A 24,072-nucleotide genomic window follows, 5' to 3' on the forward strand; every position below is an offset into this window, starting at 1 on the left:
GCACACATATACACTCAAACACTTGCCATATCGACCCCTGGACAAACAAGTATCTTCCCTTATTGACAAGAAGTAATGCGAGACACACCAAACCATTGATTTCTGCAGTGCAGGGATAATTAGCCTCTCATCCTTTGCCCTGTCTAAGAGGCACGATCAAACAAATGCATTACGCTGATATGTTTCGTGTAGCATTTGCATTCATACATTCGATACCTAAGATACTTCCGCTCCACAAGTTTTACAAACTCAAACATGAGGGTGCTAACTGTAAGAAAGAACATAACAGTAGTCAACATTTGAAGCAGATCAAAAAAGTTCATCAAAGTTGTCCTAAGACAAGAACACATTTTGGTTTTAGGTTTTAGGACAACTTTGATGAAAGGTTTTGATCCACTTCAAATGTTGACTAGTGTATATCTGAGTAACTGTACCTCATTTTTAATGTGCTCATCTATAAAATGATGAGCTATTATGTGATCTGCCACTTCGTAGAGATAGAAATGGCTAAACGTATGATTGTCAGGGGAGTTATTACCTCGCTTACAGTGTAGCACAGGGAGTGGACTTTTAAGGCCATTCTGTAAATCTTGTGTAAATATTGTCTGGCCTGCAGAGCCCTCATGTCTTTCTCAGGGTAACATTTCATTACAGCTCGTTAGAAAAGTTTTATACCTCCTTTACTTCCATTACTGATCATAAAAGTGCCTTATTCAGCTCTTTGAATTTTGCGATAATAGGTTGAGTTTGAATTTCACTTGCTGTAATGTTCTGAAACTTCTAAAAATCTCATTTATCAGCCTGACGGATTCATTTCCCTGTTCTTTTCTTGATTTTTTTTCTGTTCTCCTCAGAAACGTCTGTTGCACATTCAAGTCGGGAGGAAAGATGGTGTGGAGGTAAGTAGTGTACAAGCAGCCTTATATCGCTCTGCAGGGGTTTATTTTGCAATTATGACCGGCTAACTGTACATTATCCCCTTTATTACTCAGCTACTTGCCAAATTAAAAAGTATATGGACATGAAATATTGATTTGAGTCAAAATGATCCTATCATTCTAGCTTAAAGCTTAGCTTAGATCAGCTGAAATCCTCCTCTAATAAAAAGCCAAGTCATTTTTCTTTGCATTAGCTTGCTAACATATATACTGTTCAATAGTTTGGAGTCAATATTTTTTAAAAGAAATTTATACGTTTACTCTGCAAGAATGAAATGAATTGATTAAAACTGACTATAAAGATATATATATATATATATATATATATATATATATATATATATATATATATATATATATATATATATATATATATATACATACACACACTTTATTTCTATTTTGAATAAATGCTATTCTTTTGAACTTTATCAAAGAATTAAAAAGTATCACATAGCATTTTTCAGTGTTTATTCAGCACCAAATCATAATATTTAAGCATTATGTATTTGCCATCACAAGAATAAATTCTAATATAAAATATATTACTGTTTAATAATATTTTTCAATATTACTATTTTGTATGATGTATTTTAGATCAAACAAATGTAGACTTGGTGATGGAAGCTGGTTTCCGCCACTGAATAAAAAAAAAAAAAAATTTTATTGCAACTACGATTCAAAATCCACAAATTCTTACCTTTCAACTCAGAATTTACATATATAAACTGGTAATTCTGTTTTTTGTTTGTTTATATATAAGCTCTTTCAGAATTTAAAGAGTTTCAGAACTATGTAAACTCATGTAAAAAAAGTCCAAATTGCGAGATTCAAACTCTCATTTGCGAGAAAAAGTCAGAATTGTTTAAATCTCACAATTTTGACTTTTTAACTCGCAATTGAGAGTTAAAATCTCACAATTCTGAGAAAAAAAATGTGAGATGTAAACTCATAATTGCGGGAAAAAAAGTCAGAATTGTGAGATAAAAAGTCAGAATTACCTTTTTTTTTTTATTCAGTGGAAAATTGGGCTTCCATACATGATGACTTTTTTTAAAAAAATCTTCCTGAACCCAAACTTTTAAACATACAGTAGTACATTTAAGTGAAAGTGAAAGTCGTGACATTTGTCAAGTATGGTGACCCATACTCGAAATTGGTGCTCTGCATTTAACCCATTCAAGTGCATACACACAGCAGTGAGAAGTGAACACACCGTGAACACACACCCGGAGCAGTGGGCAGCTATATCCAGCGCCCGGGGAGCAACTGGGGGTTCAGTGCCTTGCTCAAGGGCACTTCAGGCATGGGTATTGAGGGTGGAAGAGAGCGCTGTTCATTCATCCACCTACAACTCCTGCCAGCACCGAGACTCGAACCTGCGACCTTCTGGTTACAAGTCCAAGTCTCTAACCATTAGGCCACAGCTGCCCACGTCCTCTAAGGTCATTTTTATAACAAGTGCAGAATGATACAACATATATAAAAGTAGCAGCGATATGTTTCCATTGAACAACATTGAAATATACAGTTCTTTTGTGTATTATACAAACACATCTGACTGTTCAAAGTCACAACTGACCAATCAGAACCCAGTATTCCAGAGAACAACATAATTCCAGTTTCTATTTATCCAAAGTGCATCAAAACTGATGTTCAATACACTGATGTTCAATACACTGATTACTGATTGAACACAATGTGCCTCAAAGCTTTTTTGGGACCCATTAAATAAATGTGCATTTGAAATGGCTTGTCTCTGTAAAGTCCTTCCATTTATAGCAATAATTCAATTATTATGCAGACTCGCAGGGCAACAGCGATGCTTACTGTAATTTACTATAGTGTTTAATTGGCTCAGGTAATGGATAATTGATATCCTCTGGCTTCAGGATCAATGCTCAAATCCTCAGCCATCATGCTTGCATCAGATCATTTAGCCGTTTTGCCTCTCTTGCCAGACTTCAATGTGTTCCACATGATCGCCGTGGGCCTCAGCAGCTCCATACTCGGCTGTCTGGTGACCCTACTGGTGTACACTTACTGTCAGAGATACCAGCAGCAGTCCCATGATGCCACGGTCATCCACCCCATCTCCGCCGCCCCACTCAACACCAGCATCACCAACCACATCAACAAACTGGACAAGTACGACTCAGTTGAAGCCATTAAGGTGGGTGTTATTTATTCATACGATCAGCAATATGTTATTCACATGGGAAATAGATGATGGATTTAGTATGTGGTCTGTGTGTGAATGTGTGCGATGTGTCTCGTGTCTAAATCAATTCATACATTCATACACTGCTTTCTCATAAGTGCAGTTTTGATTCAGTTTGTACACTCAGTGTTTGTATGAGATTGTCTCAAATGAAATCAGAAACCAATATACAGCTCATGTCAGTACATTTCTGAGAATGTTATTGTTGTTAGTGAGTCACATTAACCCTGAAAAAATGAACTTTTCTCTTAAATGTGGTTTTTATTACATAATGCTTTAAAGTTATGCCGTGCACTTTGAGTTTTTTTTTTTTTCATAAGCACAGTGAAAATAAAGCACGCCATCATTTTTCACATTTAGTCAGAAGGACAGTTAAGGCTTCATTAGACTTGAATGTACAAGACTCATGACTAATTACAGAAAGTGCTTCTCAGTTATTGCTTGTTCAGACACTTTTGTGAAGCTGCATATTTCATCAGCTGGATGTATTGCACTAGAATAGCATCACTTACACAACATCCCAGCTGAAGGGTAATGTAGCAAATGACTTTTTGTTTTACTGTCCTGAGACTGTACAAGTTCACTCGCCTGGCTTTCTACTGATGACAAGAATGAATGAACCTTCAAGGCTACATAGTATTATTGCCATGCACAACTTATTTGTCATATTGTTTTTCTCTTCTTCTGAATGCTGTCAGTTTGTTACTGTAAGTATGGAATATATTTTCCCATACAGGATCCTTAAAGTCAACATGACATCAAATTGACCCTGTTTACTGTCTTAATATGCATTCCTGTGATTCTAAAGAAAAACGTCTTCGTAATATTTCATCAAAGTGATTTGAAAAGAATACTTAAATGGCTGATGTCACCATGTTAAAAGGGATACCAATGTTAATTTTAATAGCCAAAGAGCCTTGTGTCATTCAAAAGCCCATACTGTAATTTTTTTTTTTTTTTTTAATAAAACAGGAATTACTGGAGTGTGTACTTTCTACTTCAGAATTTCATGTTTAATTTAATGTGTATCTTTGTAAATATTTATGGAGTGACTTTCTTTCATCTTCAGAGCACATATTAAGATATTGTTAATATTCAAATTTTTAATATTCACATTTTTTTATTTATTATTTTTAATATTCAAAAATATCCATTGAAAGTCCACATGACCAAAACACTTGCACATCACAAAGTTACACAAAAAGAAATCCATTTAAAATAAGTGGTTTAATTCATGTCTTCTGATCAAATGGATTACATGTATGATGTCATTTTGTATTTTTTGATGGAAAAAGGTTCTGGTTGTGTGGATGGATTAAAATTATACCAGAAATTTAAAAATATATATTTTCATTTATGTTTCAAAAATAAACAAAAATTCAGGTTTGGAGCAACATGATGGTGAACAAGTTCTAATAAAATTTTGATTTTGGGGTAAATTATCTGTTTTATGTAATCAAAGTTACTACACTTATAGCTATTATAAATTTATTATGAATCATAATGCGATTCAGAGTGAACTTGACATTAAAACTTCTCCTTAAAAGTGGGAGTTTTGGTGTTTTAGAAGATAAATAGACCACCACAATTGACTATAAACTCCATTCCGGTATGAAATAACCTAATGGATGAAAACTTTTTTCTTTTTAATTATTCTGTTTTACATTGAAGTCTATCATTATGGAAGTAAATTTGGTTTGCGAGGGCCGTTTCATGTTGACTTTAATGATAGTTTCCCAAACAGACCAAAAATGACAGCGTAGGCCTTCTTTCCGTCTCCTGCTGCCCTGAGGATGATTGTGCTCCATTCCTCTTTTCAGCCTGACGTTTCCGTTCTCTTGCCTTTGGACGAGCACCACATTTGCCAGCCTTTGTCTTCTAACACTGGTGTAGCGCGAGGCCTGGAGATTTTCTACTAACTCTTGACCGGCATTACCATCCTCTCCTCTGACTCTCAGACCTCTCACGAATCCCCTGTCCTTCCCCTGACCCTCGTGTACGTGGCAGGTGTGCTCGCCCATTCGTTCTGTCTGCATACAGTATGTCACCACCATTTCCCATCATCCCACAAAGCAGATACTCAGGCTTGTGAGAAGGCAGTGTAATTTTGGTGTCGTGTCGTGATTATGGCTGTCTGCTACCATTTTGTTGCATGCATTTATCCCCCGTCTCTTTTATTCTCTACCTTGTAAATCGGATTAATCTTTTCTTATGAATTATTATTTTGCTTGCTTGTTTCTGCCACCCCACTGAGCTCGGTATTGGCTTACAGCTTTGTTACATTTCTTATTAATTGTTTTTTTTTCTAATTAAGTAGAAGTCTGAATAAATACTCTTTTTTTTTTAAAGCATTTTATTTTTAACTTTTTTAATATTTATGAACCTTGTCAGCCTAAGTCATTAATTTATCAAAAAAATAAATAGAATAAACTCTTATTTAATTTGTATATTTATTTTTTATTTTTAACTTTAATATTTATTAATCTTGTCTTTAAATGTTTTATGCTTATATTTTAAATGTTTATTAACATTTAAAAAAATCAAAATCAGGTTTTAAAACAAGGTTCATAAATATAAAAATCTTTTTTTAAGAACTGAATCAACATCTTATTTATTGTTTTATTTTAATAAACATTTTATAATAAATTATTTGTATACTTTTTGTAAAAATTGGCTGATACAGAGGTAGTGTAATCATGTTGAGCATATGGGTGGCAGAAACAGCTAAAAATACATTTCTGAGTTTGTATGAAAAGCTTTGTTTACTTAAGTCTTTTCCATCTGTCTTGATGCTGTGGTGTTATGACTGCTCTTTTTTATTATTCTGTGAATGATTTTTTTAAGTTAGTAATGTATAGTCAGCCAAGTGAATCAGTCTTTTGTTAAACCCTCTTCATGGTTTGGCCATCTTTCAATCTCAAAGCAAGATTTTTGTTCAGATTTTCAAGTGATTTGTGATTTGATTTCTTTTTTTGCCTAGATCCACAACCTCAATACAGTCTGGCTTTTCATCCATGCAAACAAAATCAAGTGTTTTCCATTTCTCTTCTCTTATCTCTGTAACGGAAAACATTTTTCTCTCGTCTACAGGCTTTCAATAAGAATAACTTGATCCTGGAGGAAAGAAATAAGTATTTCAACCCTCAGCTAGCAGGAAAAACATATACCAACGCATACTTCACTGACGTCAACACTTATGACGACTTTTAAAAATGGATCTGTGATTCCAGTCAACTTCACCACATGAACTTCAGCACCTAGTGATTTTATTTTTTGCCTCTTTTTCTCCGTGGGTTACCCAGATAAATAAAAAGACATTTTACGTGGGACCATTCTACCATCAAACGCCAATAAAGCTGTACAGAACCATTCTCACAGTTAACAAGGACATCATGCTCTCCAGTTGTGCGGACATCGTTAAATGAAATGGAACTATGGTGGACAAATAAAGCAGGCGATTTGATTCAACCGAGATGCTGATAAACTCTCTCCGCAGAGATGGCACATGGATGCTTTGCATGATTTTCATCTGATGTGTTTTGCTTTATCGTTGCTTCATTTATTTGCATGGTTGGTCGCATTCCAGTGTTAGTGGGCGGGGCCTGTGTCCTAAATGGGTGGAGCCTTCTTTGCCTGCTTTGTTTCCTGTGCCGAATCAGAAGCCCCTGTGCCTCACTGAGGACCTCCGGTGGTCTCCAGTTCATCTGCCTGCCCTATCACAGGGTTTTGCCGCAACAGACAAACACAATCCGTATGTAGATACCACGGTCTCTAAAAAATGTTCATGTATCTCTCAATATGGGGCACTTGTTAGTTGAGCTCTTAGTGGTTGGAATCTCTGTGTTTTTGTTGTAAAATACACTTTTCATGACGCATATGTCAGTGTAGCTTTTATAGATGAGTCTATTCTGAAAAAAAAAAGTGTTAGTTTGTTTCAAAGTAACCCTGTTCAGTCATAAACAACAAGACTTGTCATATTAACATTCGTCGTTATGTGGTGTAAGGTCTGCAAAAAAGAGAGAATGTGAAACGCTACAGGACCTTTTTATGAAAAGCATTGATCGTTTGAATATTATCGACATGTTTCTATTTGTTTAGTTGTTTAATATTTCAAAATTTCATGAGAAAACAAGTATTATCTGTAAAAACAAACTGCTTTTTAGCACAAAGAACTGCTTTTTTATTTTCTTTCATTTTCAAATATTTGAACGAATTTACTTATAAACTTAACCATCCATCTATTATGGAGAGGTGATTGGGAATCCACTTTTTCAATTTCTACTAATTCTTTTCTACTTGTAAAACTTTGTTTGCTTGTTTTATGTGCATAAATTAAAATTGCTTCATATACCTCACTGTGTTCAATCTATGAAATGTTACATGCAGAGTTGTTGCTTGAATTCACTTATATAGTCAGTGCAGGTTCAATGGAAAAACACATCTTAAAATATCAGTTTTAAAATCATTCTTATGGTACACTGACTTCTAATAATGCGTATGACTTCTGTCTTACTAAACTGAGCGAAAAGAGTGGATTGTTTCATAACAACAACAAATGCACGCGTACAGCCATCCACTGTAATTATGACAGTGATTTAACTCACTTAACTGTAGGGGGCTCCAAAGTTACACAAAACTAGTTGTTTTATATGTCCGGTGAGTGGCGCTAATAGGTTAATGATCTATCGCGTTTGAAATGAACGTACTAAATTTAAAAATAATGAGCAAAATCAAATGTAAGAGACCCATTTAGTGAAGTAACCATGTAATTTTACCTCATCTGTGAGGCTTTGAGCTCTTTCGTGACTCGTGTTTTTCTGCAATGAAAGAGCAGCGCGCTACCAGGTGAGTAACCAAGTGTTTTAATGAGTCAGAAGAGCCACATGCTGATATGATTATTTGATAAAAACATCAAACCGTGATTTTGTGTTTGGAGGTCATAACATAGGGGAGCGGGGGGTGGCACAAAGTAACGCGGGGTAAGTTGTAACACACATGGTTTGAATATTTCCACACATGCTAGCATAACAAAATTTACTGTAGCCTATTTATTAGCTACCATATCAACATTATATAGAAAAAAAAATGTGGCCAAAATTCAGAAATCTTTTGAAGATATAGCTGAATATTTATTTTAAGTTCATGTTTCATCTCGGTTTTTATTATTCATTTAAAATTAGACAAATTATTTTAATCTCTAATCTGTTATTTATTAGTTCAGATCGTTTTTTAATGCTTTGATAGCAATCAGAAGACACGAACCTGTTTTACATTCCAGTTGCGCAGATGGGCACGTTGTAACGCTGCGTTACAATGTGCTATTCTGTGATATTAGTGATGTAATTTACACTATTAACTTAAATGGATTTTAATGAGAAACAACAAGAAAAAGGGTGAATAAAGACTGACAGTCAATGTTTTATGTTTAGAAATTATTATTTCAATACAAATAAATCATTTCAACTCTCATATTCAAACCCTAAAAACACATTATTTCAATTTTTAAATTCTAAAACACAAAAATCAAATCATTGATAATTCTTAAAAAAAAAAAAAAAAAAAAAAAAAACACCATTATTATTATTATTATTATTATTATTATTATTATTATTATTATTAATAAAATATATTAGTTTGTCTTATTATTTCTTTTCATTCGATCAGATAACATTTTAAGCTATCATGTGGTCATGTTACAACGTGCCCCTCAGATGTTACACCTATGGGGCATGTTGTCACATTTCACTTCCATTTTTTGAAGGTAAATAAAGAAAACCGGGTAACACTTTACAATAAGGTTCATTAGTTAACTACATTAGTTAACATGAACTAATAATGAACTGCACTTAAGGCTTCCGTAAAGACAGCAGTTGTGAGCAAGCGGCAAATTCAAACTAAACGGACATTTAAAGGAAGCGGGTTGCAATAGGTTACTTTTGTAAAAATGTATTTTTTACATATTTGTTAAACCTGTCATTATGTCCTGACAGTAGAATATGAGACAGATAATCTGTGAAAAAATCAAGTTCCTCTGGCTCCTCCCAGTGGTCCTATTGCCATTAGCAGAAATACACCGCTCCCGGTAAGAAACAACCAATCAGAGCTGCGGTCCGTAACTTTTTTTGTGTTAAAAATTTACAAAATGTATATAATAAGCGAGTACACCATGAATCCATTTTCCAAACCGTGTTTTTAGCCTGTCCTGAATCACTAGGGTACACCTATAATAAGTGTTTATATTCGGACTATTTTAGATTGCTTCGGGGGTACCGCGGCGGAGTAACCCAGTACCTTTGTGATTCTTTATAGAAATAAACAGAGAGAAGTAGCTCCGGCTACAATGTTCTTCCGCAAGACGCAAGCGAGCGTCAAAAGTTACCGAATGCAGCTTTAAGTAAGGGATAATGTACAACGCAAAGCGTCCGTGAAGACAGCAGTTGCGAGCAAGCGGCAAATTCAAACTAAACTGACATTTAAGGGAAACGGTGCAGGCAAACCACTTATTACACAACATTTCAACACAAAAATAATTAAGGCAATAAAATAATTAAGACGAAAATGTTTTAAAACCTTACCAGTTTGTTAGTTCTCTTATAATCCATTACAGCGTACAAAACAATCGTAGCAAAATGGCAGCAGCTGCGTTTGTATGAAACGAGAGCGAATCCATGATACCAGGATGACATAATTAAACAATTGTACACCATTTTGAATCGATTTTTAATATTTTATAGCTAAACAAACGCAAAGCTTCCACCAAGAAAAAAAATTAATCAACCCATACAACATCAAAGACCTAAAAAAGTCTGAAATCTGAGCAAGTCATTAAATGTTTTATGCACTAAATGTCTTCTGAAATCTGAGCAAGTCATTAAATGTTTTATGCACTAAATGTCTTGCCCAGCATTTTTGTTTTCCAATATAAACGTCTATACACCCATAAATCAGGCTTTACGCAAAATGGAAATGTAAAATTTTATCAACTTAAGTGAGTTTATACCTAAAACAAGAACAAATATCTACCCATGGGGAATGAAAACTTATTTTTCTTTTGAATTAAGAGGATTTTTCGCACCCTTATTTAGTGGCCATGAATACCACATTAGCCGCCTTTCCTGAGAATACATTCTCTCTGTCAGGTTTTTTTTTTTTTTTTTTTTTTTTTTTATCCTGTGTGAGAAGGTAATTGAGTGTCATAGATCCACTCGTACATGCTTGTGTGTGAACTGGAGGTGTTGAAATCACAGGTTCTCGGTTCTGAAGATTAATCACAGTTTGCTTTGACTCATGATCAGGGTTGTGAGGCTCACTAGTCTGGTCCTGCATGCTCAGATGGTGTTTGGGTAAGTATAGGTGCTATTCATTTGTTAAAATGGCATGCCTGATCTGCTTCATTTAAGACTTTTTCTAATCCGTAAACATGGTCTGCAGTGACTAATGTGGCATATGGTTCTCTCTCTGACCCAGCGCTCACCTCCTATTGACTTGCTTGATGTACTGAACCACCTGGTTCAACAAACAACCACCCACATGCATACACCTTATGCTTAACTCTTTGTAAAGATGCTAGTTGTTATATTTTTAAAGTGAACTATCCCTTTAACATAATTTGTTACTGCCACATTCTTCAGACAGGCTGAAGTTTCTGCTGCTGTATAAGAACATGTGCTGACTCGATGTAGTGATTATTTTTCTATCAGACTTCACAGTTTCTTTCTAAAACACAATCAAATCTTAAAAATAATGTTTGTGTCATCACACATGTCTTAAGTTCATGTTTCCTGCACTGGGATTCATTGATGAGAGCTAATAATTAAATTGTAAAAATATAAAATGAAAATGAGAAATGAAAAACAAAACCTACGGAAAAGATTAAATATTTTATTTGTTTACCGGCATGTCATGTGACCAAATTAACATTAACAACTGTTAACATCCAAATGTTTTCTTAAATTATTAAAATATTAAGTTAAGGGGGTACTTCAAGTAAATATTTTAAGTAAAAGGGGTGTAACTGACAAAAAAAATTATGTAGCCTAGAATGTACAGTTTTGATAATACCTATGAAGCGATTATGTCATTACAATTAAAAAAATTAGTACACAGTGTACTGTGTTAATATGAAGGATTATTTTTTTTACAGGTTGGTTTTTTAATTATGAATTGCACTGTGTTGTATTTTAAGGTTAAAATACATTATATTAAAATATGAAACATTGGAAAATGAACTAGTTATAGTTTTTCCTTTTTTTTTTTGCCAGGAAAATTTTTTTTCTTTACAGTATGAACCTCAAACTCAAACTTTTATTAAAGAGGATAACTAATAAACTAATAATATGTGTTATTTTCTCATATTTTTACAGTTATTAAAAAAAAAAAAAAGCTACTTTCTTTATTGAAGTTGAATTTTTTCATTTTCATTGGAGGGACAAAACAAACATCAGCTTTAAAAAAAATCATTAAGTAGAAGCTATGCTTTGTGGCATTAAAACGTCTGACTTTTTAATAATTCTATTTGATCAAATTATACATTTTTGATGATTAAAAAAATATCAAAATGAACTTGTTAAAACCCTCATGTGTCTAACATGAACTCGTGTTTTAAAATGCTGTTTGCTACCATTGTGTAAATTACAAAGTTATTTAATATATATATAAAAGTTTCTATATATATATATATATATATATATATATATATATATATATATATATATATATAATATATATATATATATATATATATATATATATATATATATATATATATATATATATTATATATATATATATATAAAAGTTTCTGATCTTGACCAGAGCATATTTATAACCATTTTATAGAAATATTATATTAAATAAAATGTATGTATGTATATAAACACAATACAGAGCTGCAGCGTTGAGTCTTGATTATCTTTCAGAATCACTTGGAAAAAGACTGTTGAATATTAAAAGATATTATTAATATTGAACTTGTTACTGCACAAGCAATGAAAATCTGATTTGAATGCATTGAGAGGCTGTGGAAATCAATGCTGGTGCTTGGATAAAAGCAGTGTAGCCTGTGGGGGAATCATTACATTCTGATATGGACACTGCTTCAGTCTTTACTTCTCAGCCTTATTAGTGCTAAAGCATATCACATCACAAAAACAAATCACTGAATAATATAGATACAGCTCACAAAAACGTACCTCATATTTAAACCTGGTTTTGCATTAGTTGGCTTTTCTGTTGATTATCCTTCAGTAATAACTGCTGGCATCAGGGGCAGTTTTGGTAATATAAAGAAATAATATTGCTTGTATTTTGGAAGGTTATGACTTTGTTGTTTGGTCTTGTAAATTTTATTATGATGATTTTCTTCTTTCCTCTGTTTTCATTGTTTCCCGTCCCCCATTTGAATACGGTATTGCATGTCTCTGTGTATAAATGCATTGTTTTATTAATTTATTATGAAAAAGGGAACGCATTTTGACATACACAAAATAATCATCAATCACAAGTGTAAATAATGCAGTAACCTGTAAAACAGTGAACAGTAAAGCAGTAGTTGACATTATTTATTTATGCTGCAATGCATGCTGGGAAAGCATAGTCCTCGCCCCTGGCTGGTATATTTAATAAACCAAAAATATAAAACTCCTAAACAATGTAAGTTTGCTACATATCGAGCGTGTTTGTTTGTAATTATTTATTCATTTTTATTTTCATTCTGTTAATCTAAAAATTTAAAATGATATTTAATATACCAAAAATATAAAACTCCTTAACAATATATGTTTGCTACATATCAAGCATGTGCAATTTTGTATTTATTAATGTATTTGACTTTTAATTTTGTTAATCTAAATATTATGAATATTATTTAATTGACCTTAGTTTTCTACATATTGATCATGTGTAACTTTATATATTTTACATTTTATTAATATATCTAAATATTAGGAATGTTAGTTTTCATCTTTCTTTTAATCAATCCATAATTAATTTCACTGTCATCTACAGGAAATCATCTCCTGCGTTTCCTCCGCCTAAGTTCTCTCAGATGCATTGCTGGAGTATTATTAAACACTCTCTCCAAAGCACAGTTTGTCTTCTAATATTTACCAGGTAAGTTATCATTCTGACTCCAGTAAGATCTCAATGAAAAAGCTTATAAATGAAGGACGAGATAAAAGCTGGAGTTTTTAACCTCATCGAGATTTTTGAAAAATAGGTGAGCTGTATGGAAATCATATTAAAGAAGAAATCGCAGTAAAACAAATGGGTTTAGGACTGCACAAAAACTTTGACGGCAGCTTACTGTGCTCCCATTCTTTCACTCATAACCTACCGCTCAGATTTCTGTCTCTTTATGTGATATGTTAAAGGATGAGAACAGGAACTCGCTGTGATTTCTGTAGCTAAAAAGAAGAATCGGTGTAGAAACTCAGCATGAACTGTTGCTGGGTTGTTCAGGACTTTTGTTTATGCCTTGTTCTTTAAAAGCCTACATAGATTTGATTCATTTTGCTTTTTCATTAATTCACCTCGCTTTAATTAGAGGTTACGACCTCCATTATAGCAGCTGCTGTAGGGAACAAAAATGACTTTGGCAGTAGTTAATTTACTCCTTCTCTTTGCAAGTGTACACATGTACTTGTGTACATAATACAAGATATGTAAGTTATGTGAGTGCAAAATAATTACTGCCTCCCATCCACATCACACCTTCCACAGATTCATTTTTCAATGTCACACGAATCTTTAAGGTTGTTGTGTTGCCTTTCATGCAGTACACTGCAACATTAAAGCAACAGTTCACTAAAAAAAGTTTGGCTGTTTTTCAGACACATTCATGTTTTTCCAAACCTATATGATTTACTTTCTTCTGTGAAACACAAAGTGTGTGTTTTTTTTTAAAGACTATGCTGTTCACTTTTGACATCCAAGCAGTTTTTGTTTACATAATATGTGTGTGTGTGCTGTGTATATTTATTATGTATATAGAAATACACACACATACAGTATATATTTTGAAAATTTTTACATGTATATATTTATATTCATATAATTTATATTATATATAAATACATTTAATATAAAAACACAATACATTTTTCTTAAATATATACATGCATTCTGTGTATTTATATATATATACATAATAAATATACACGGCACACACACATATATTATGTAAAAAAATCTTTTGACAAAATCATTTGACAGTACTATAATATAAACAAATCATTCTTTTTTAATTAACGTAAAATTAATAAGGAATATCATCAGTTAACAACAGTTTAAAGTAATACTGTATTATTTCGAATATAAGACAGTGTTGTTGTTGTTGTTGTTGTTGTTGTTGTTGTTGTTGTTGTTTATGACTACATATGAAAAATGGGGTCATCTTATATTCAGAACAATACATTTAAAAATTAAAATTTGCTGAAAATGGAATCACCTTCAGGACATCCAAGATGAGCCCTGTTGATGAATTGATGAGTTTCTTTCTTCATCAGAACAGATTTGGAGAAATTTGGCATTACATCACTTGCTCACCAATGGATCCTGTGCAGTGAATGGGTGCCATCAGAATGAAACTCCAAAGAGCTGATTAAAACATCACAATAATCCACAAGTAATCCACACAACTCCAGTCCATCAATTAACGTCTTTTGAAGCGAGCTTGTATATTTTCGTGTTCTTTTTGAAGCTTGAAAGCTTCAGTTCCCATTCATTTATGTAGAAAAAAGCAACCAAAACACTGTTAAGCACACATCATCTTTTATGCTCCACAGAAGAAAGTCATATGGGTTTGTAACAACGTGAGGGTTTATAGATGATGACAGAATTTTTAATTTTACACAAACTGTTCCTTTAAAGTGTCTTTCATTGCAGTTCTTCACTTTGATTCAACCAGGGTTCTTCCCTGAAGCGATGTCAATGCCAGGCTGTTGATGATTGCTGTCAAAGAGGAATAATTCACTTGCTGTACTGAATACTCTAGCAATTTACAGTCTATGGCTTGTGTGCAGCACTCATGGGAAATGAATGTTAGCTCCTTCTGCAAAAGCGCCTTATATCAGTGAGATTAGCCATCTTGACTCTGACACTCCATCTCTCATGCCTTTCATGACCTTCTGATCCTCGCCAAGATGGTTTCTACTGTAGTTCAGCAACACAGCTTGCTACATTTGTCTTCACTACCCTTTACTACTCTCCTTTAACTCTGCGCAGGTCTAGGTCAGCAAATTATCTATCAGCAAATCCACCTACATGCTGATTTCTCTGTATTCGGTCACCTAAATCAGCGTAGCGCCATTTTGGCAATTCTGAGCAGTACGCAGCCGCGCTGCACCGATATAGAGGAGAGGAATTGTTGAATAAAGTCGTTATTTTTGTTTTCTTTGTGTACAAAAACTATTCTCGTCGCTTCATAACGTTACGGTTGAATCACTGATGGCAGATGGACTATTCTGACGATGCTTTTCATATTTTTATGGACCTTGACACTGTTATTTATTTTTGCAGTCTATGGGACAGTCTCAAGCCTCCCTCTTTTCATCCAAAATATCTTAAATTGTGTTCCGATGACGAACGAAGCTTTTACAGGTTTGGAACAACATGGGGGTAAGTGAATAAGGACAAAATTTTCCTTTTGGGATGGAGTAACCCTTTAATTTCTTTTTTCTGTTGTCCCTTCTCACGAAGTTTCATGACTGTTTTCAGAATATACATTATCTTGACAGACATACAGTGCTTTTCTTACATCATAAAAATCATACTTTTGCTGACAGGTTGTTGGAACATAAGCTTGAAGCTTGAAAGGTTGTATTATAAAATAACTGTGAAGTGATCTGACTTGCCTTGACTTGATAACATGCACTGATGATCCATGCAAAATATAAGTAGAAACATTTATGATGAAGGCTAATAGAGTTCATTTTGATTTCATGTTGACTTTAATAAGCATTCTGCCCCTGTATCATATAGCATACAGTCCCTGTCTCTTCCCCAACCTTGACCAGTGCTGAGGTGAGGCCATGAAAATGATTTTTCCACAGTTCTTAGCTATGTGTGAGGTTGCTGATGCCACCACAATTGTTGTCACCTACTGGGAAGCACAAAGCAATTTCTCGGAAACACAGACACGCTGTGAAGTGCGTGGTGTGAGGCTTAGTGTGTTTGTGCGATGGGATTTGTCAAATAGAATTCTGAACACAAGAAGATGAAGGTGAGATTTCAGCCGCAGTGTACGGGTCCCTCGCTGCAGATTCACTTTAAATATTCTTGACACAATAAGCAGCGCTGTCAGTCAGCAGGGCCACTGCTTAGATAGAAAAATGGACAGAACCGTATGCAGTATATCATGAAATCACTAGAAGATTTGCAGAGCAAAGACAGATTTTGATAATGGTTGTAAAAGTGTCAGTTTTGCATTATGAGACAGTGGGGCCCAAAATGTCTAAGACCACATTGAAAATCTAAAATTTAATGTCTAGAAAGAAACGTTGTTTTAGGATTTTGAGAAATTTAAAACAAAAGGAATGTTATAATAGATTGATTAAAAAATACTTAAACACAAAAACCACCATAAATGCACTTTCATTAATGAGTCATTCTTTTAATTTGAATCTTTTGAGTGAATCAGTTGACCAACTTCTCAAAACTAATGTGAATGATTTATTTATGAATCAAACTCTGTTTCAGTAATTTATTACAGAAATGAGTTTCTGGGTGAACTGTTCCTTTAAGATCTGCTTAATTGCTTCTAAATAATCTTAATTCTAAATGAATAAATGATAAATAACATACACTTTAATAAAAAAAAAACTACATAAAATTAGAAAACTGTCTTCTAGACATTAAGATTCCTTTAATATTAAATATAAATATAATAAATAACATAATTTGTCATTTCTAAAGATTCTTTGAACTAATGATGATAAATACAGTTTGTAATTGAAAATGCATTCAATTAGACAAAATGCATTTTAAACAATCTATCAAAAATTCCTTGGGTCAATGATAAATAGCAATTTGTAAAAGGAAGGAAACTTTGAAAATGTTTTCTATCCAGTCTGAAGATTCTTTGGATAAATGATAAATAACAATTTGCAATGGAAAATATTGCATTGAGTTAGAAAAATGTCTTTGAAACAATCTTAAGATTCTTTGGACTAATGATAAATAACCTAATTTTTAAAGGGAAAAATACATCAAAGTAGAAAAATGACTTTTACTAGTGGTCTTAGACTTTTGAAACCCGTATTATGTCTTCATAAAGATCTTCAAATGAATCTGCATTCTCACAGAGTAAAACATTCATTGCAGAGGTGCATGAGGTGAATATTAAAATATATGAATGCGTCTCTGAGCCAGAGACAGACAGATGATGTTAGTCCCCACAGTCCTCCTCATCAGACATCTGGACCCACAGGTGGCTAAACAAGCCTGGGATTCAGCTGCAGGAAGCCTTGGTCCAAATCCCCGAAGCTTCCTTCCACCTCCAACCCAACCTGCGTGCCAATCCCATTTAAAGCACTGACATTTTTGATTACCAGCTGCAGTGTCCATTTCCCCCTCATGTATTTGGCTTTTAAAAAGGTGAATCAGAACAGTTTTGTTCTGCCACTGCTGACACTTTGGCAGGCTGCAGCGGCGTCTATATGAGCTCATTGAGGGTTCAGTCATTTCCGTTTTTGGAGTGTTATCAATAGACATTTTATGAGACGTTCTTTCAGTTGCCATTGAGAGTAATCTGTGCTTAAAGAGACAGTTGCCTGAAAATGAAAATTGTCATCATTTGCTCTCCTTCATGTCATTCCAAACCTGTTTTCCTTCCGTTCTTCTGTGGAACACAAAAGGCAAGTTCACAGAAACATTTTGAGTGATAAATAAAACTAATCCGGTTTAGTAAATGATGACAGGATTGTTACTTATCTTCTATCTTATCTTCTTATCTTCTTAATTTTTTTTTTAAACCATCTTAAAGGAAGTTCACAGAAAAATGAAAACTTGCTCATCTAAACAGATTTGGAGAAATTTATCATTACATCACTTGCTCACCAATGGATCCTCTGCAGTGAATGGGTGCCGTCAGAACGAGCGTCCAAACAGCTGATCCACAGGACTCCAGTCCATCAGTTAAGTGAAAAGCTGCATGTTTTTAAGAAACAAATTTATAATTAATATATTTTTTGACTTCAAACCATAAATATGAGTCCTCTATCAACAATATTGCTTTCTCCAGTAAAATATTTTATAAAAAGTGTTGTCGCGTCTGAATCAGGAGGGAAATATGCACAGATGAAGCACTGTTTTAATGATGGATTTGTTTCTTACAAATTCTGTTTTTGATTGACTAGATTACTTGTTTAATTCTGACGGCACCCATTCGGGATCCATTGGTGAGCAAGTGATGTAAAATAGTGCTAAACTTCTCCAAATCTGTTCTGATGAAGAAACAAACTCATCTACATCTTGGCTGGCCTGAAGGGGAGTATATTTTTTGTGTGAACTATTCCTTTAAGATTTCTTGGATAAATGATGTTCATGACAAATCGTCAAAATATGAATTTGGATCCCACTGTAAAACGGAATGTGGATGAGACTTCAGTACTAGACGCTGTTGTCGTAAATCAGTAAAAGAGCCCACCTGTGTCTCAGTTTCAGTGTCATTTCTCAGAGGGAAAATCTCAAAACAAAACTAACGAGTAATCCATCATGCCTCTGGGCTCCAGACATTGGTTTTGTAAGTGTGTCACCCCTGATGTTGATCTCTAAAAAAGAGTGCTGACAATTCAAGTAAGGCACACAGCTTTCATTGCTAGACTTACATCTTGCTTAACACAGCTCTTGCATTAAATGTTCATGTCAGGTTCTGTTCCTGAACTAGTTTTCCGGAATAATCTGCTTAAAATGAGCATTGCCACCTCATTTTTGAGTGTTATGTCATTCTGAATCATATTCAAACTGTTTGAAATATAATATAATAATCCCCTTGCAACTTTTTAAAATATAAAAAGGCAGAAATGTATTTTCATCTAAATGTCAAATTCATTGCTTTTTGTTTTTATTGCTACATTTTATTCTGAACGTTTCCTCAGATTCCCTAAGAATTTGAAAACCCCTACTTTTTTCACATAAATACTGTTCACATTTTTGTATATATCAAGTGTCTAATAACCATATTCCAGATTTATTCCAGCAAATGTACTTAAATATATATAGATTTCTATAATAGGATGTTCAAAACCAGCTATGCAGTCTAGTTTTTTGTTTTCCTTTGTAATGTAACTACAATATGTTGGATTTTTTATTTATTTTTTCTGAAATTCATCTGGAATTATACTATCCATTCCACTGAGCTCAGATCACAAACGAGGCATTATATGAGCAACATCTCCAGAGAGAATAAACATTTCTGTGCCATACGAAACACTGTAACCCTCCCCTTTCTGATTGTGGCAGTCAGGGATAAATTGGCCACATCTTAAATCCCACTGAAAGGCTGTTCTCTATGTCTGCTGATGCCATTTGATTTTCAGCTTAATTCATGAAGATGATTGCCTCTGTAGACGTGCTCAAGTCACCTGTCAAGTCAGGTATAAATATTGCATTGTTCAGGCACGCTGTGCGAAACAAGCTGTTGTTCAACAAAACCGGAGGTGGGTCAGGCTGTGGGGTTCTTTTGTCTGTTCCAGATGTGACCTAATTTAAAATCCCCATATTAATCATGTAGGATCCAATCTACAGAAAAAAACAAGGCTCCGTATTGAATTTTGTCAGTGAAGAGTGTGAACTCAGTGCTTGTTACATCGATTGCCTCACAGACGAAACTGGATTTGTTGAAGTGGAAATGATAACCAGGATGTGATACTTTGTCATCCTTAAAATATAGATTTTTAAGAACGATACTATAAATATACATGCTAATTTCATAAAGGGATCTACATTTAGCAGTATTATTGGTATGAAACTAATTTACTAACAATAAGTTGATGTGGCAATCAGTTAATCACATACTGTATATCAATAATATTTTTGCTGAGAAAAATCATGTGAAGCCAAATTAAGATAATTAAAAGATATAAAAGTTTTTGAATTATCTTCATTCAATGTATGTATGGTTTTTAGAAGATTTTTATATATTATACTTATTAAAGTATTAATAATTTGTTCATAATTTTATTTATTACATATTACATATTATTATTATTCTATATTATTATTTATTTATAATAATTTATAATTTTAATAAGTATATATAAATAGGCCATTCTACAGAATTGGTGCATACTGCTGTCCCATAACCAAAGAACACTTTTAAAAAGCATTTAAGTATTCAAAACTTAGATGTTTACTAAGATTCTTCTATCTATTGAAGTGTACAACAGCATTATTAATAGCAAAATTAAAACATTACTAAGCTTAATAATTAAATATAAAAATCATCATTTATTGGGTATTTTCACTTGGCAGGTAGCTGTCCCAGACCCTATCCCCTAAATTTCAACTTCTGAAAATGATATTAAAATAATTTTTTTAAAGTATCTTTTTAATTCTTTTAAAAGGTGAAGTAAAAATATAAAATTTTATGGTGTATGTTTTAGTCCATTGGCTGAGACTGATTTTAACTACACCCCTAAATATATGATCAGGAAATATTCCTGTGTCCCCCTCTCTCATAGCTATAAGGTGTGAGTAGATAGGTCTCATCATTTTGAGGTCAATTGTTTCCGAGAATCTGTAAATCTGTGTGTAACTTTAAAGAACGTCGCAACCGAACACCTTTTTTCTGATATTAAGCACACTTTTTTTTTTTGGGGGGGGGGGGGGGTTATTCTATAACATTTAGTTTTTTATATGTATACAACTCTGAATATATGTGTGTGTGTGTGTGTGTGTGTGTGTGTGTATTATATATATATATATATATATATATATATATATATATATATATATATTACACACTTATTTTTATTTACATTTAAAAAGACTGAATTTATAAAGACTGAATTTCATCTGATGTAATATCATGCAAATATTTATTGACAGAGTGTGCAATTAGTTTCATTGTATTTGTTGAAATTAGACCTGCTTTGTATGGTACCTTAGTGAATACAACATAATTAGTGGTTGCATTGACTCACGTCTAAATCGTGAGAAATAGGTATCTAGCCGTAAATAAAATGGAACATGGAGGCAGGTGGAATCTGTCTTTGCTGACAAGGTAGCTTCTGGTTTTGGAGTGCATCACTCATATCATCCCCCATGTGAGAAATGGATCCTGTCATGAGCAGAGCTCATATCCACTGCTTTTAACATCTATACACCTCTGAGTGCTTTAAACACCTTTACGGATTCATTCAATGTGTATGGGCTCCATTAAGCACAGTGAATTTCTGCTGTTAATACAGACTTATACAAGTTTTTTTGTCAGCACAAAATGTGTTTATATTTTATTGATGCCTATGACATTTTTGGCTTTACGTTGTAGGCATACAGTGGTTAAATACTGAAAAGCATGCATTGACAGTTCCTGACAATTTAAGAAGGGTATTAGATATTCATTTATGATGTTTCAAAAGAGCCCTGTGCTGTCTCTTAAAGACATAATAATGCAGTTTAATCGGTGACTGTACTTATAGTCTGCACTATGGCATTTCAGGGATTGATGCTCAAAAAGCAAATTGAGAACCTAAACATGAAAGAGATGTGGAATGAAAGAATTGAAATGAATCCAGCATCTAGCTCGTCCCTCAAGAATAACGTCTCTGAAAAACCACTGTTGCATATGGTATGACTAAATGCTGTTAAATTAATGCACACTTTAATTATCGCTGACATGCTGCAAGACATCGGCTATTTTTCTCTGTCTGCCAAACAGCAAACCCATCTACATATCATTTTTGTACCATATGCAGTCTGGTTTAGTGCATAAAATAAATATTAACATAGTAACTATTAACATTATTCATTAGCAGTGAAGGTTTTGGGCCATTTATGAGAAGTTATTGTAATAGCAAAGAGGCAGAATGGTTGTGTAATATTGCTTTTACATTCAAGAAGCTAATATTGATATTGAGTAACATATTTTAGGCACAATATTGCAAGTTACTGTAGAACTGTTGACTAAACAAATGACTTAAAGGTGCAGTATGTGCAACACATTCTCACTCCCAACTCATCACATATTGATGGTTGGTCAGGAACCCTTGGCGTCGCTTTTTGATGTGCAGGGTCCTCTACTGTTTTCAGTTGTTTGTCTTAATTTAATGGTTCGCATGCATTTGTAATGCATTTATCTAAATTTATCCTTTGATTGGAGCACCTAACCCCACCCCTTTTAACCCATCCAAGTGCACACACACAGCAGTGAGAAGTGAACACACAGCCGGAGCAGTGGGCAGCTATATCCAGCGCCCGGGGAGCAATTGGGGGTTCAGTGCCTTGTTCAAGGGCACTTCAGCCATGGGTATTGAGGGTGGAAGATAGCGCTGTTCATTCACTCCCCACCCAGCACCGAGACTTGAACCTGCGGCCTTCGGGTGACAAGTCCAACTCTATAACCATTAGGCCACAGCTGCCCCCTCTGTATAATATAAAACACATAACAGGCAAATATAAGTGCAGTCACAGGCATTTAATGCAAAAACTGACCATAAAAAAGCAGTGTAAAAATATTGCATAAAAGTCGTGTTGTATTCCAAGTCTTCTGATGCCATACGATGTCTTTATGCGAAGAAGAGAGTAAAACAAAAGCTTTTAATTACTGAAAATGAAAATATTAAGTTTAATTTTTTATTTTATTTTTAACTTTATTTCTTTCAAGTTTAAAGGGGCCATATGATGCAATTTCAAGTTTTCCTTTCTCTTTGGATTGTTACAAGCTCTTTGTGAATAGATAAGATCCCTAAAGACTTGTCCACGTCCTCCTAAAACGCCTCGTTTAAACACGCCCCCCCACATGTCTATGTCACAATGTTGGAAGATTTGCATAACGCCACCCAAATATTCACGCAAAGAAAGAAGGCGTAACTTTGATTCTCGCTGTTGCCGCCGGAACCATGTCGTGAAGACGCTGTGTGTATCGTTGTGAAAGAAAAAATACTTTGTTTGGTCTTCCAAAAGAGGACACAACTAGAAATCAGTGGTTAAGTTGTATTTACAACACTGTTCCAGAACAGTTCAACCTAAAAACACATATTATTGAAGAACATTTCATGAAGCTCTGTTTCCTGACCCCGGGAGAGAAGACTACAATGCTGGTGCTTCTGACTCACAGTCTGTAAGTACGTTTACATATGTAAAGGATTTTCTGAGCAGTGTAGAGCAGCGGTTCTAAATTCCAGTCCTCACGCCCCCCTGTTCTGCACATTTTGTATGTTTCTCTTATGGCTTCAGACGTTTGTTCTATTCGAACGTAAGTGTGCTGCGAAGTGGACATCACAGGATATTCCGCCATGATTCCAGTTTGAAGCAAACGTATATGTTCCATTCAAAGTGCATTGAAGTGTGTGAGATCTGCCTATATATATCTATGGTTGTACCTGCATGAATGGTCAAGTCACATTCGTTTTCCGTTGTGTAGTGTAGACGGAGATTGTTTCTGAAACGCAGTGATAACACCAGTGTAGACGAGGATCGTTTTCATTTTAAAGCGCTGTTTTAAAACGAAAACACACTAGTGTAAACAGGGCCTAAATACATTTAGTATAAATGCACAAACAGGATAGCTTAAATCACAAAAAAATACTTTAATTATATTCTATTACTCCTTTAATACATTAAATTAATATTATAATATATTAATAAATTAATAATAGGCTACAATACAATTCAATATTAATGTTCATTTTCAGGCTGAGTAAGTTTAGTTTGGAAACACATACAGTGCAAACAAAATCATAGCTTGTATCATTC

The 24,072-nt window shown here is 33.9% G+C and overlaps 1 protein-coding gene across 3 annotated transcripts in view; it reads left to right on the forward strand.

Moving 5' to 3' along the window:
• The window catches only part of sema5a (sema domain, seven thrombospondin repeats (type 1 and type 1-like), transmembrane domain (TM) and short cytoplasmic domain, (semaphorin) 5A), a 126,072-nt gene extending 118,558 nt beyond the window's left edge, over positions 1-7,514 (forward strand). For 2 of the 3 annotated variants that reach the window (XM_042752485.1, XM_042752484.1), the window contains exons 20-22: positions 855-899; positions 2,900-3,111; positions 6,250-7,514. In XM_042752485.1, the coding sequence (XP_042608419.1) occupies positions 855-899; positions 2,900-3,111; positions 6,250-6,369 (377 nt within the window). In that variant the 3' untranslated portion in view covers positions 6,370-7,514. Of the gene's footprint in view, positions 1-854; positions 900-2,899; positions 3,112-4,979; positions 5,156-6,249 lie in introns of all 3 variants that reach the window. The other variant, XR_006158531.1, reaches the window with a different exon arrangement.
• The last annotated feature ends 16,558 nt before the right edge of the window (positions 7,515-24,072 follow it).

This window comes from Cyprinus carpio, chromosome B24 (genome assembly GCF_018340385.1).
Source record: "Cyprinus carpio isolate SPL01 chromosome B24, ASM1834038v1, whole genome shotgun sequence".
Lineage (NCBI taxonomy): Eukaryota > Metazoa > Chordata > Actinopteri > Cypriniformes > Cyprinidae > Cyprinus > Cyprinus carpio.